Below are 16,132 nucleotides of genomic sequence, written 5' to 3' on the forward strand. Positions count from 1 at the left end.
TCTATCAGTGATATCTTCCCCTGTACTGAACATATTGTCATTCTGGTATTGTCTGAAAGCTTGGAATGTCAGCTTTCAAACAATACAAAGCCCATATCTCTAGCTGGCATCAAACCAGAGATATGAGCAGCTAAAGCAGCCCCCCCCTTGTCAGTGTGGAGGAGAACGAGGGAGCAGCTGCAGAGCTGACAGGAGGAGAAATGTGACATTGTCATCAGTGTAGTGACCCAAATAATACAATTACTTTATTTTTACCACACAGTGAACGCCGTAAAAAAATTCCACAATATAATGTAAGAATTTCTTTTTTTTTTTATCTTAACCCTAAAAATAAAATTATAAGTTATTTATTACACTATATATGCCGTTAAAATGGTTCCTAAAAAAACCTTTTACCTTTTAATGAGACTATTAAGAGGCTAAAAAAATGCTTACTGATTTCATGTAATTGCAGGGCTTGGTTAGCTGTATGTGAGAGGATACACACTGCTCTGGGGTAGTGGGGGAGGTTATCTGCATTCTGATTGATCCTGCTAGTTCATGTGAGGAGAGCAAGTGGTTATGGGAAGTGAGGGAAATACAGGATGGCCTCAAGGACATGGCAAACATCACAGGAAGTGCAGCAGAGGCCATCTTAGGAAGATGCTGAAATAGAGGCACAGAGAAATAGGGTTGCTAAGGGCTGAATACAGACATTAGAAAGGTAAACTTAGAAAAATAAAGCTTCATGAATATCTTCCCTTCAGCATCACATGTTAGGATTTTCATTTTTGGTAGTAAAAAAGCAGTTACACGCTAACTCTTATTTGTTGCGTCATGGTGAACGCTATCGTTCCTTGTCTAACACGAATAAGGAGTTTTTCTCGTTCAATGACACCCCTGATATTAACATACCTACATTATGATGCTCCCATAAGAGCTACATGAGAGGTCTGTTTACTCCAATATCAAAGCCTTTGAGGTACTGCATCAGTCCTACCAGTTACCCAACTGATGTTTTTACCAATACTTACAAATCAGACATATGCTTAGAAGCGTTAAGATACCTCTTGATCAGCCATCTAGGAACATTCCGATACACTTTTTTTAGTAGTCAGAGGAGCCCAAGGAAGGGCCTCTCTACTGCATATCAAGCCCTAGGTCCTGCTCTGGACAGCAAATTTGGTTTCATGGTGAAGTGGGAGGAGGAGTTAGGCTGTGAATGGACAATTGGAGAATGGAGAGATGCCTTTCAATAGCCAGTGACCGGCTCCAGTTTTATCAATCATGCTAAGCAAAATTGGAAAATTCAACTCCGGTGGTACCTAACCCCGGCCCATGTAGAACATATGGATCCTACATATAGCCTCTACTGCTGGCGGGCCTGTGGAGAGAGGGGAACCCAGACCCACATGTTGTGGCATTGCCCCATTATATCTCCTTTTTGGAAGGAAATCCTTAAATTTCTATCAACACTGGCTATTCTTTCTATCGGGATGGAAGCCCTCTCGCACACCTATTGCTCAGTCCTAATGGCAGCACAAAAGCTTATTGCCAACTCATGAAACTGCCTGCCATCCCGAATATCTCGGAATTAACTAGTCAACTAATATATGCAGCATGAATGTATATATGCCGGATCACATCAGGAGCACTCCCGGGCGTTTAGAAGATGAGAGCTATGGTGCACGTCTTCTTACACGTCAAATATTCTACCAACAGCTTGATAATGATCCAGGTACTTTTTCGAAACATGAATGGAGGGGGGAGGGTTGGGGAGTGGCTCTGTCAAGACACAACTACTGATTTAGCCTTATGGCTTTTATGCTCTAGGGCAGGCATGGCCAACCTGTGGCTCTCCAGCTGTTGTAAAACTACAATTCCCACCATGCCCTGCTGTAGGCTGATAGCAGTTGGCAGTCTGGGCATGCTGGGAGTTGTAGTTTTGCAACATCTGGAGAGCCTCAGGTTGGCCACCCCTGCTCTAGGGCATATAGTTAATCTCGCTTTCTCTTTGAGGATCACTATGTTCTGTTTTCTGTTAACAAATACTAATCGTTTATTGCATATGAAAATAATGTACAAACTTCAAGGATGCCAAATGTTCCCTCCTTGAGTCATTTTTCTGTTCTGATGACTTCTTAAGTGAATGCTCTTATGTTTTTATCTGTAGTAAAAAACCTAATAAAAAACTGAAAGTTGAAAAAAAATAAAAAATTTGATAGATTTCCCTCTAAAACTTCTTGACATTGACATCAGCAATCCTCAATATTCCATATAACTCAATGTATTCCTTTGCACCTCAGCTGTAGCTTGAAAATTAAAAAGCACCACAAAAAGTCTCAGTGTAGGCCTAGCCTAATCAGCACTTACTGCAGCTGTTTTTAAGGCAATTTCGCCATATAGTGGAGCAGATTTTATAAGCCTGTGGATGGTGTAAACTCAGACAGGCTGTCTGGACCAGATTAATCACAGACGATCAGGTTGGATGATAAATGTGGTGCAGGGATAGACACTTTTGTTTAACTCATTACCAATTATTGGTTGGCTAACTTTCAAACCACCATGAAGCCAAAACTCCTTTCCACAAAGCCTGTCACCTTTTTAACAAGTCAACAACATTGGAGAAACCCTAGTTGCAATTTGTGCCACTTTTTAGGCAAATTCTAGGAGCAGAAATATTAGAAGATCTGGCCCAGTGTGTTTTACCAATGGCAACTTTTTGCATTCTTAGAACTTGTGTATGCTATCAACCTTTGAAGCTCTAATCCCTGTTTCAATGTAGTACAGTACATGCTGTATTGAACCTGTCAGTTTTACACTGACAGTTGCCTATGTGACACAGTCTAGGGGCTGTGCCTTATAGGCTTACATATATGGCAGGCCCAGAGGCCTTATTCGCACAGTCAGTGATTTCCATCAGTGATTGTGAGCCAAAACCAGGAGTGGAGGTTACACATAAGGTATAAGGGAAGGATTTGCTCCTGTTCTGTGTTTAGACCTACACCTGGTTTTAGCTAAAAAATCACTGACTGTAAGAATAAGGCCTAAGGCTTCCAGGTGGCATGGCAACCATTGGCACCCTGTGATCGCATCAAGAGGAGCCAATGGAATTAGGGAGTGAGCTCTCTCTCTCTGTATACCACTTAGATGCTGTGTTCAGCATTGACCTCAGTATCTAAGGTGTTAATCTGCTGGCATCAGAGTTTTTTAGAGATGACGGGGGATAAACTAAAGCAGTTATCCAAGATCTATAATGCCCCCCATACGCCCGGGCCCCTCACAGAAGTTGTACTAACCTCTCTCCGATGGGTGTTGCGGCCTACTATAGGCTGTCCAGCCACCCCCTACCCCGCGCTGGATGTTTTCATCTGCGCGACGGGGAGATGCAGAGGCGGCCGTACCAGTATTAGAAGGCGGACGCCGGGATGCGAGGCAAGTACAACCTCTGTGAGGGGCTTGAGCATATGGGAGGCATTATAAATCTTTAACCCCTTTAAGGGCCCAGCAGTCAGTAACAGCCAGGCCCCTGTACTGATCAGGCGGGCACAGCTTTAGTGTATGCGCCATCAGAGCTGTATACATGTTCAGCGGAATACACACTTGGTTTGTTGCACCGTTTGTAAGAAGCTCGTCCTTAACCCCTTGAGGATTAGGCTCATTTTCACCTTCAGGACCAGGCCATTTTTTGCAAATCTGACCAGTGTCATTTTATGTGTGAATAACTTTAAAACACTTTTACTAATTCAGGCCATTCTGAGATTTCTTTTGTCACATATTGTACTTCATGACACTGGTAAAATGGAGTAAAGAAAATTCATTTTTATCTATAAAAAAAATACAAAATTAACAAAAAAATAATTTTGGGCAAATTTTCCATTTTTATCAATTTTTTCAAGTAACAAAGCAAGGGTTAACAGCCAAACAAAACTCAATATTTATTACCCTGATTCTGTAGTTTATAGAAACATCCCGTATGTGGTCACTTTTATGGAGTTTCTACTTTAGGGGTGCATCAAGGGGGCTTCAAATGGGACATGGTGTAAATAAACCAGTCCAGCAAAAAAGGAGATTTTTTGTGAAACTCACCTGTAAAATCTTTTTCTCGTCTTTTCCATTGGGGGACACAGACCATGGGTATAGCTTAGAGGTATTAGTAGGAGGGACACTATGCAAATACAAAAGAGCTCCTCCTCCTCGGGCTATACCCCCCGACTCCACCAGTAGGAACTCAGGCGTTGCACAAGCAGTAGGAGGAGCAAGAAAAAATTATGGAAACCATCGGACCAAGCCATAAGGTCCAACCACAAACAGAAACTGAACTGAAGACCCCTCCTACAACAGGCAGAATGGGTGGGAGCTGTGTCCCCCAATGGAAAAGACGAGAAAAAGATTTTACAGGTGAGTTTCACAAAAAATCTCCTTTTCTCATACTTTTTTCAATAGGGGGACACAGACCATGGGGCGTCCTAAAGCAGTCCATGGGGTGGGAAAAAACATCAGCACCGCCAGGAGGAACGTCCAACGGTCAAACAGGAACCACAGCCTGCAAAACCCTGCGGCCAAAGACAGCATCAGCAGAAGCCAGTGAATGCAACTGATAAAACTTTGTAAAGGTATGCAAGGACGACCAGGTGGCCGCCTTACACAGCTGAGACGCAGAGGCACGATTGAGTCTTGCCCAGGAAGCCCCCATCGCCCTAGTGGAGTGAGCGGTAATCCTAGCCGGGGGAACTCTACCACAAGCGCAATAAGCCGCGGAAATAGCCGAGCGGATCCATCGTGCCACAGTGACCTTGGAGGCCGCCAAACCCTTGCGAGGCCCCTCGGGAATCACAAAGAGGGAATCAGAACGGCGGATGGAAGCAGTAGCCACGAGATACACCTTCAGGGCCCTTACGACGTCCAGGGTATGCAGAGTGCGTTCCTTGGGGTTAGCCGGAGAAGGGCAAAAGGAAGGCAGGACAAGATCCTCGTTAAGGTGGAAGGGAAAGACCACCTTGGGCAAAAAGGAGGGGACCGGACGAAGCACAAACTTATCCTGGTTGAAAACCAGAAAAGGCTCCTGGCAGGAAAGAGCAGCCAGCTCCGACACCCGTCTGATGGAAGTTATGGCCACAAGGAAGACCACTTTCCAGGTGAGAACAGTCAGAGACACCTCCCTCAAATGCTCAAAGGGGGCCGACTGCAGAGCGCGCAAGACCAAATTGAGATCCCAGGGAGGCAAAGGGGGAACATACGGAGGAACCAAATGTGCCACCCCCTGCAGAAAAGTCTTCACAGGACCCATAAGCGCAAGGGACCTCGGAAAAAAGACGGCCAGCGCCGAAACCTGACCATTCAGGGAACTCAGCGATAGTCCCTTCTCAAGGCCGGACTGAAGAAAAGACAGTACCATCGGGATGGAAAAACGAAGGGGAGGGAACCCCGAATTCTCACAAAAGGACAGGAAGGCCCTCCAGGTACGATAGTAAATCCGGGAGGAAACAGACTTCCTCGCTCTGATCATGGTCCTAATCACTGAATCCGAGAACCCCCTCTTCTTCAGGATGGCGGTTTCAACAGCCACGCCGTTAAACGAAGAGACCGTAAATTCTGGTGGAAGAGCGGGCCCTGAGACAGTAGGTCCTGTCTGTCGGGAAGAAGCCATGGGGCGTCCGCCAGCATCCAAGCCACGTCCGAAAACCACGCACGGCGAGGCCACTCTGGAGCGATGAGAACGGTCGGGATTCCTTCCGCCTCCATCTTGCGTAGAACCTTCGGTAGGAGCGGAAACGGAGGGAAGACATAGAGGAGACTGAAGTCCTGCCACGGAGACACCAGCGCCTACACCCCGTGCGCCTTCGGATCTTGGGCGCGAGACAGGAACACTGGGAGCTTGTTGTTGAGCCTGGACACCAAGTCCACATCCGAACGGCCCCATCTGTGGCAGATTTCTTCGAACACTTCTGGATGCAGAGACCACTCGCCTGGATCCACCTTGTTGCGGCTTAGAAAGTCCACTGTCCAGTTATCCACTCCTGGAATGTAAACTGCTGACACCACTGGAACGTGCGACTCCGCCCATGTCAGAATTCTCGTCACCTCCTGCATCACCATCCGGCTGCGGGTCCCGCCCTGATGGTTGATGTATGCCACGGCCGTGGCATTGTCAGATTGAATCCTCACCGGGAGGCCCGCAAGGAGAGGGGTCCAATGGGAGAGAGAGTGGAAAATTGCCCTCAGTTCCAGAATGTAGATCGGCAGACGAGACTCCGCCGCCGACCAAATCCCTTGAACCGTGCGAGAGTGGAGAACGCCGCCCCAACCCAGGAGGCTGGCATCGGTGGTGACGACCGTCAAGGAGAAAGGATCTCCCCGACCTCAGGATCATCGGGGATAGCCACCAAGGGAGAGCTGCCCGAACCCGCTGAGACAAGCGGATGCGATCGTCCAGACCCAGAGGGGTTTTGTCCCAGAGGGAAAGGATCTCCTGTAGCAGCAAGCGAGTGTGAAACTGGGCATACGGAATGGCCTCGAAAGAGGCCACCATCAGACCCAGGACCCGCATGCAGTCCTGTATGAAGAGGGACTGGGAGAGCAGTAGATGCGATACTGCCCCCTGGATCTGGGAGGACTTGGAGAGTGGCAGGAACACTCTAGAGGACGAGGTGTCCAAAATCATCCCCAGGAAGGAGAGCTTCTGGGATGGGAGGAGAGAGGACTTTGGGAAGTTGATTATCCAGCCGAACTGTTCCAGAGTCTGAACAGTGATCCGGACGCTGCCCTCGGCCTGCGGAAGCGAGGGGGCTTTTATCAGGATATCGTCCAGATAGGGCAGCAAAGAAATGCCCCTGGTACGAAGAAGCGCCATGATCGGTGCTAGGATCTTGGTAAAGACTCGAGGGGCGGTTGCCAACCCAAAAGGTAGGGCGACAAACTGATAGTAACGACCCCCAATGGCAAAGCGCAGGAATCATTGGTGAGATTCTGCGATCGGAACATGCAGATAAGCGTCCTGGATGGCCACGGACGCGAGGAACTCCCCTGGAAGAAGAGAAAACATTAACGAAGCGGAGGGATTACATTCGAAACCTCCGCACCCGTAGAGATTTGTTGAGCAGTTTTAGGTCCAGGATCGGACGCACCGACCCCTCCTTCTTTGGGACCACGAACAGGTTTGAATAAAAACCTGTGCCCTGTTCCTCTGGGGGAACAGGGCTAATAACCCCCCGGTCCAGAAGGGAAGAAACTGCAAGTAAGAGGTCTGAGGCTCTGGTCGGATCCCCCTGGAACGCGAGAGGAGAAAAAAACGTTCCGGCGGTCTGGACGCGAACTCTATCTTGTAACCAGACGTTACAATCTCATGCGTCCTGAACATGAGCCCTCTAAACCTGCTGATAAGAAAGCAGGCGGCCCCCCACCACGAGGGGTGGGGGCGCCCCTTCATGCAGAAGATTGCTTGGGAGCGGCAGGGCGGGTCGACTGTGTCCTCGGACGCCAGGCAGGCTGGGGTTTGAAGGAGGGCTTCTTGCAGGAGTCCTGTGACCCTCCTGCAGAGGAAGCAGGCGACGACCTGTTTGCAGAGAAGCGGTGAAAGGACTGGTACCGAGAACCGGAAGTCCTCGCCCGAAAGGGGCGCTTAGCCCTAGGCTGGGGAAGGTGAGTGCTCTTGCCCCCTGTAGCGGCAGAGATGAACTCATCCAGTTGAGCCCCAAAAAGACTGGAACCCTCAAAGGTTTGCAAGGGAACGCTTGGAGGAAGCGTCGGCGTCCCATACCTTCAACCAGACCTCCCTGCGTTGAATGACCAAGAGGGCCGAAATGCGGGCAAAAAGGGAACCAATGTCCATGGAAGCCTCACAGACGAATTTGGAAGCCTGAGACATCTGGAGAACCAAATCCAGTGTGTCCGCAGACGCACCTTGGTCCGCCAGGTCCTGGTGATGGCGCTGCAGCCACATTGAGAGAGCTCTGGCCACCCATGACGAGGCAAAGGCAGGTCGTAGGGACGTGCCCGCTAGCGAGAATATGGATTTTGCCAGAGAATCTAGGCGCCTGTCCACAACGTCCTGCAGAGAGGAGCGATCCAGGACAGGGAGGGCTGTGTTTTTGGCCAACCTGGCTACCGGGGGATCCACCCTAGGGGGAGAAGACCACTTCTTTACGATGTCCGCCGGGAAAGGATAGAGAGTATGCATGCGTTTTGTGGCGGAAAACTTCTGATTAGGACGGTTCCATGCCCTGGCTATGACAGCGGAAAATTCCTCATGGACCGGAAAGGCAGCAGCCTCCGTTTTTTTGGGAGGAAAAAGGGCGAACTCCCTCCTAGTGGAAGGAGGAGAATCCCCTTGGAGATTAAAAGGTGTCACGGACAGCCGCTACTAGATCAGCCACCATTCTAGCCGAGGGGGAGAAGCTGAGTCATCCGAGGAGGGATGCTGTCGCTCACGCTGCCTCTTAGTAGTCAGGCGTCCTCTGCGGGAACCACTGCGAGGGGACAGAGTGGTTGGCGCCGCAGGATTGGAAACGGACATACGTTCCATAAAAGACATGGCTGCCTTGGCGAACAGGGCCAAATCAGGGGCCATGCTGGACATGGCAGATGCCCATGGCAGGGCAGGAGGCACAGGCACCAATGACCGAAAGTGGGAGCAGACACTCCATACAGGACCCCATTGAGGTCTGAGAAGAGGTCTTACCGGACTTAGGCTAAGGCATGATGGTCTCTTCACAAAAAGTGACTGGAATCAGTACAGAGAGAAAAAATCCTACCGCTCAGGCAGAGCACAAAGCAACCAATCCAGAGAGGAGCAGGGGAGCAGCCATTCGGTGTGAGAAGCTTCTCAGCAGCAGCAGGAAGGAGCCGGAGTTCCGATTAGGCCGCATCATAGGAGCGCAAAAAGAGCGCGCGCTCCGCTCTATGTTAAAGAAGATGAATAAAATGGCCCCCGGCCACGCTCAGCGTGGCGGGGGAGTAACAAAGATATGGCGTGTGGGGGTTGTAAGGCCCAGAGAGAGAGGAGACCGGAGGGGGAAGTGCGATGCTTGCAGAGAGTAAAGCGGCGCCGCTTCATAGAAAATGATATGCTGCCAGAGAAAGCCGTAAGGAGCAGGAGCGTCCAGAAACGCCTGCCCAGCTAAGTGCCTCCAGACCCTTGCGCCCCAGACAGAACAAACAATGACACTCAGATCCCCTTTCACCCAGGAGGCCCACAGGTCTTTAGTGCAGAGGGAGGAGGGGGGGGGACAGAGAGAATGCAGCTTCATACTTATCTGCTCCTGCAGATCTTCTCCCTCGACTCCAGGACCAGCAGGGATGCACCTCTTCAGACTTCTGACTTCTTGCCCAGGAGTGCAGTGCTCTGGTGGAGGGTGGCAGCAGGTGACCCAGGAGCTGGTGGGATGCCGGAGCTGACAGGTCGAGCCCGGATCCACTTGCCTTCTTGGGGGGATAATGGAGGCAGCCGCCAACAGACGGCGGCGGGCACTCCATGAGGGACCAGGAGGGCGCCATGCCGACCTGTGTCCCCATCTAGAAGAAAAATAACAAAAGGGAGACGAATCAAGAAAGTGTCAACCTCCTTCACCAGACACTAAGCAAAGACTGAGTTCCTCCTGGTGGAGTCGGGGGGTATAGCCCGAGGAGGAAGAGCTCTTTTGTATTTGCATAGTGTCCCTCCTAATACCTCTAAGCTATACCCATGGTCTGTGTCCCCCAATGGAAAAAAGTACGAGAAATCTGCCTTCCAAAAACAGATTGGCGCTCCTTTTCTTGTGTGCCCTGCCGTTTGGTCATACAGCAGTTTACAACCACATATGGGGTGTTTCTGTAAACTGCAGGATCAGGGCAATAAATATTGAGTTTTGTTTGGCTGTTAACCCTTGCTTTGCTACTGGGAACTTTTTTATTAAAATGGAAAATTTGCCAAAAAAATAGCTGTTTTGGCACCATTTTCATTTTATTTTTTTGACCGTGTTCATCTGAGGGGTTAGGTCATGGGGTATTTTTATAGAGCAGATTCTTACGGACGCGGCGATACCTAATAGGTCTACTTTTTTTAAATGTATTTAGGTTTTACACTGTATTATCTGTACTAAGTAGACCGCAACTTTTTTGTACCGTGCCCGGATTTTGCGCATGGCCTTATATGGCTTGAGGACTTGATCAACTCCTCCCATATACCGATTGTAGTCGACGATACAATCGGGCTTGAGGACCGTTGCCACGGTACCTCGCACAGGTACAGGGGTGATGCCGTTACCGTGAATTGTGGACAGTACAAGGACATCCCTCTTGTCCTTATATCTGACCAGCAACCGGTTTCCACTGGTAAGGGCACGGGTCTCACCCCTGGGGATAGGTACCTGGAGGAGGAGGGTAGGGGGGGCCTTGTTGATTTGTCCGCACGGTCCCACAAGGGGACGTGGATCTGCGGCGAGGGACTGGAACAAGGGGATACTAGTATAAAAGTTATCCACGTACAGATGGTAACCCTTATCTAGCAGTGGGTGCATAAGGTCCCACACAAATTTCCTGCTAACACCCACAGTGGGGGGACATTCTGGGGGTTCAATACGGGAATCTCGCCCCTCGTATACATAAAACTTGTAATTGTACCCTGAGGTACTCTCACAAAGTTTGTACAGCTTCACGCCATACCTCGCCCACTTAGAGGGAACATACTGGCGGAAAATGAGTCTCCCCTTGAAAGCAATGAGACTCATCAACAGCGACCTCCCTTCCAGGTACATAGGCCTCCAAAAATTTGTCCTCGCAGTGATCGATGACCAGCCTGATTTTGTACAGGCGGTCATAGGCAGGATCACCTCGGGAAGGAGGGTGGGATAGGGGGCTGGGGGGGACAGGACATGCTGCATTATCTGCACAATGCAGGCATTTCCGAATGGCCTCAAAATGGAAACATGTCATGGCCATACAGTAGAGTGGAGTTTGGTAGAGGACGTCCCCACTCCAGTACTGCCTGACACAGTTTTTTTTGACTAGGCCCATATGCAGCACGAGGCCCCAAAACGTCCTCATTTTTGCTGCACTGATCGAAGTCCAGCCACCGGACCTAGCCAAAAAGGAACCCGGGTGTTGAGCAATGAACTGTTGGGGGTACAAGTTCGTTTGCTCCATCATCAGATTTACAAAGTGGTCACTGAAAAAAAAAATACTAAAATAGTCATATTTAATGAAGGCCACTGTGGGAATCTGATTTCCTGGTTGGCCAACAAAGTCAGGAATCACGGGCTCAAAATCCTCTGGGGTACACTATGCAAGTTCACCGTTAGGGATCTCAGGTGGAATTATCTGGTGGGCCGGAAAACTAGTACAAGCCCCAGGGCGGCTCATACTAGTGTGGGCCATAGGGTCTCTCTGGCATGGGGGTCCCCTTGCTCCACCACCTTGGGGGCTCATCATCATTACTAGATGAGAAGGAGGACGCGGATGACAAGAGGAAAGTGGGGTCATCCTTGTCCTCACTGGGGCTCTTGGAGTTGGAGGCAAGCAGGGCGTATGCATCCTCGGCCAAGAACGTCTGGCGGGCCATCGGGGAGTGTGTGTGTGGAAAACTTTATTTAGTGTGCGTGTGTGTGGGGGGACGGGTGTTCGCGTACACTTATCCCTAAACCTAACAGAAAAAAAAAAATATAAAATAACAAAAAAAAATATGAAAGCCCCAAAAAAGTGAAAATAAAAATATAAAAATTTCAAACTCGCTGATCAGCGGTCCGAAGCTGTCCAGCAGTGGGGTGGGCGATGTGCTAACAGTGGGCGCTAAGAGTGCCGGCCACAGTCAGTGTACGCACAAAAAAATAAAATGTGTGTGAGGGGGGTGCAGGCTGCAGCAACCCTGGGGGATCTAGGGTCACACAGCTCAGTAGTGTGCTGTGGACCCCAGACACCCGATCAGGGTGATGCTGAAAATAAAATAAAAAAACTCCCCCCCGCCCAAATGCACCCTAATCTCCCTGCCTAACCTAAGCTGTCCCTAGGTACCTGTGGTGGCTCAGATGGGGGGTCTCTCCACGGCTCCAGGACACAGAATGTAGGAGAACTGAGGAAAGACAACCCCTGATGTTACCATCACCTCTCAGGATCTAAGATGGTGATTGGTGGTGTATTATAACACCACCGATCACCATCCTATTCCGGGTTATCGGTTCACCAGAGACCCGAATAACTCGGAAACGCAGGTCTTAATTGACCTGCGGTTTGCTGCGATCGCCGATACGGAGGCGAATGATTTCAATAGGCACTCTGTTCCGATCACCGCCCGCCACGCAGCGGTGATCGGAAATACATTCCAAATGCGTCTATTTACAGTCAGAGGGACATATCGTTAGAAATAAACTTTGTCCTGTGGTTTTAGCGCTTAAGTGCTGCAATTTGGACTGAGTATGTGCTTACATACTGTATGATTGCTAGATATAAATATAATGATCAGAACACATGTTCATTTCAATAGGTATATCTATAGGCTAACAGTACGTTTAGACAAGTACCTTGTCTCGCTCTAGTTGCTGCTTTGACATAGGCTTACCTGTAGAGCTGGTCGATGCTAGTGCAATAGTCACACTTGTTGCCTGAGCACAATTATTTTCCAGCAGTGGGCAGGAATTGTTGCTGACATGTTCCCGCTTCACAAGCAATTCTGCTGCGCTCGGTAAAGGGATTGGATGGCTTATTCCCAGTTCCTCCTCTTGAGCCTGCTGCCTTCTCAAAGCTACCTGGAAATTCGATTAATAGAATGGCCTATATTAGTTAGACAGGGTAGACTTCAAGACAGAGAGTCTTTAACCCCCTTAGTGACCAGCCTGTTTTGGGCCTTAGTGATTAAACATTCTTTTTAATTTTTCCATTATCGCATTCCAAGATCCATATTATTATTATTTTTCTGTCGATGTGACTTGTTTTTTTGAGTTTTACGTACACCATTTTGAGGTACACGTCACACTGATTAAAGATGTTGTCTGCCCCCTAAACAATTTTAGTTATGGTTCTAAAAGTGTCTAGCATGAACAAAAAAGCCACCCACCCAGAAGCGCTCTATTTCAGCTGTGAGTGGTATTGTGCTGCTTGGGGACACATCAACGAAGGGTTGCATGTACCCACGGAAAATACATCACACCTCAAGTCCACAAAGGGTTGGTAACATCGGGGATGGGAGCCTCAGTGCTGGAATGGCCAGCTGGTGAATAGGTGAGTGACTTTATTTTCTTTATGCTAAACACTTTCAGGGCTGTAACAAAAATTGCTTTGGGATTGAACCTTTAACTTTTATTAACCCTTTCTGGTGTGGGACTGGGAAAAAAACTGCAATTCCACCATTGCCTTTTCATACTTTACATTTTGTGACATTGTGTGTGTACCATAAACAACAAAGATAACTTTATTTTCTGGAACAGCCTAATTACAAGGATAGTAAATCTATTTAGTTTGTTTTTGTTTTTTTTAAGTTTTACTAGTTAATAGCCAGCTGCTATTTACAGTGGTATCTAAGAGGTTAAACACCTGGGATCAGAGGTTTCTCTGTTTCCAGCCATTAGAGCAAGAGCCCAGCTATTATTAGACAGCTGGATACCTGCTACAACGGCAAAGGAAACCCATGCTTAGCTAAAATGTAGCACTATAAACATTTGTATTAGGCCTGTTGCACACGAATGTCTGCAATGCACGGGCACCAACCGTGGGGCTGTCGTATGCAGATCGCGACCTCATCCACTTCAATTCAGTCCGCGATCCGTCTGTTCCGCAAAAACAAAATAGGACAAGTTCTATCTTTTTGCGGAACGGAACCCTGCGAAAGCACTCCGTAGCGCTTACGTTCTGCATCTCCGGATTTGCAGACCCATTAAAGTGAATAGGTCCACATCCGTGATGCAGAATGCACACAGCCAGTGCCCCGTGTATTGCGGACCTGCCGTATGCCTTAGGCCCCTTTGAGTTTTCCGCGCTGAATCTGGACCCATTCACTTCAATAGGGGCTGTGCAGATGAGCGGTGATTTTCACGTATCACTTGAGCGTTGCATCAAAATCGCAGCATGTTCTATATTCTGTGTTTTTCACGCAACGCAGGCCCCATAGAAATGAATGGGGCTGTGTGAAAATGGCAAGCATCCGCAAGCAAGTGCGGATGCGGTGCGATTTTCACGCATGGTTGCTAGGAGATGATAGGGATGAGCAACCCCGGACCCCAGTAAAGTAAATTCACTGTATTATTTTCCATTATAACATGGATATAAGGGAAAATAATAGCATTCTTAATACAGACATATGACGTAATACAGACATATGACATGGTGAGGTCAGCGCAGGTCCTGCTGAATAAGGATAGAAGGATCTTCTATCTTCATTCAGCAGGAGCTACAATGACGTCACCGCGCTCACCACGTTACGTCATTGAAGGTCCTTTTGCAGTTCCTGAAAGAAGAAGAAAGAAGACGATGCCGGCTGCGCAATCAAGTAGATGAGGTGAGTTAATTTTTTTTTAGTTTTAACCCCTCAATCGACATTTTAGTAAGCATTCTGTATTAAGAATGCTATTATTTTCCCTTATAACCATGTTATAAGGGAAAATAATAAAATCTACAGAACACCTAACCCAAACCTGTACTTCAGTGAAGAAGTCCGTGTTCGGGTCTGGGTACCACATTTAGTTTTTTATCAGGCGCGTGCAAAACGCATTACACCCACGCTATAAAAACGTAACAATGCAATCGCAGTGAAAACTGACTGAAATTGTGTGCGCACTCGCGCGGGAATCCCGCAATGCACACGCGACGCATCTGGAGCAAATCCAGACGCCCGTGTGAAAGAGGTCTTAGGCCTTTTGCACATGCCCGTATGCATTTTGCGGTGCGCAAAAAATACGGATGACGTCCGTGTGCATTCCGTATTTTGCGGAACAGCTGGCCCCTAATAGAACAGCACTATCCATGTCCGGAATGTGGACAACAATAGGACATGTTCTATTTTTTTGCGGAACTGAAATACGGACATACAGAAATGGAATGCACACGGAGTACCTTCCGTTTTTTTGCGGACCCATTGAAATGAATGGTTCTGCATACGGTCCACAAAAAAAAAACAGACATGGAAATGAAATAAGCACGTGTGCAAGAGGCCTTAGCATGTTGAAAGCCCATTAGTAACTTCCATAAAAAAAAGTGTATTGGCAGTAACTAAAGGGTTAAATCCACCAGGTTGTATGATAAATCTGGCACATCTACAGACTGCCTGTTTAAAAATGTAAGCCAACTTTTAGTTGCCATCATTCTGTAACAGCAAAATTCTACTCGTGAAACAGCTAGTACTTTGAGATTGTGTATTATGTCACAAAAAGAGACACAAGGCAAGTAAAAAGCACTAGATATATATATATATATACACACACACACACAAATTACCCTCTATATACCTGGGCAGCCATGACACGTTGTCTCTCTGCAATCAGACTGCATTTCTTGCACTGGCAATCTCTCCACATACAGAAACGCTTGTGACCCTTCAGAGGAGAAGAATAGCCATGGTTCCTGCAGCGGGCACACTTGGGCAAACGTGGAGTCTTCTTTCCATTGCCCGCTGAAGGGCTCCGGACCTTGTTAAATGACTCTTCGTTGCTGGGCATCTTGCTTCTTCAAAACTATAAAGATCGGAAAGGTGGAGTGAAGCCGTTCTCAATACAAGTTGCAATTCTCCGTATTTTTTTATAAAGCGATAAGTGAGTGAATTGCAACTTGTAGCAATTCACTTGTCAGATGTAACCTTACTGTTAGAGGGAAAAAAACCTTGGCAGCATATGGACTGTTGTGTGATATGTGTGGGAGAAAACTCCAAGGAGCAAGTGACATCCCATAGTGTTACACAAAATATCATGTGAAATTGTGGTGCAGATACAATTAAAGGACTATTCAGGTAATTTCTAGTTATCCCATATCCAGGGGTTCAAGTTGATCAGCGCTCATTTCAAAAGGGCTTTTCACACGGCCCAATGAAACATGAAAGGGGGATGAAAGTTCATTATTACAATCATTCATCCCTCTGGCACTAAACTGTGGCCTCTTCTATAGAACATTGCTTACTGAGGAATCCAGTGCATGCCTAGGTCCAATTTGCAGTTCGACTACAAGATGACATAGGTGCATTGAGGACTATCTCCCCACT

The 16,132-nt window shown here is 48.0% G+C and overlaps 1 protein-coding gene across 1 annotated transcript in view; it reads right to left on the reverse strand.

Annotated features, from left to right (window-relative positions):
• DMRT1 (doublesex and mab-3 related transcription factor 1) overlaps nucleotides 1-15,596 on the reverse strand; it is a 260,634-nt gene extending 245,038 nt beyond the window's left edge. Inside the window, exons 1-2 of the mRNA XM_044287185.1 lie at nucleotides 15,387-15,596; nucleotides 12,509-12,695 (exon numbers count right to left, since the gene is read on the reverse strand). Of these exons, the coding sequence (XP_044143120.1) occupies nucleotides 12,509-12,695; nucleotides 15,387-15,596 (397 nt within the window). The remainder of the gene's footprint in view (nucleotides 1-12,508; nucleotides 12,696-15,386) is intronic.
• Nucleotides 15,597-16,132: the final 536 nt, after the last annotated feature.

Source organism: Bufo gargarizans, chromosome 1 (assembly GCF_014858855.1).
Source record: "Bufo gargarizans isolate SCDJY-AF-19 chromosome 1, ASM1485885v1, whole genome shotgun sequence".
Classification (NCBI taxonomy): Eukaryota; Metazoa; Chordata; class Amphibia; order Anura; family Bufonidae; genus Bufo; species Bufo gargarizans.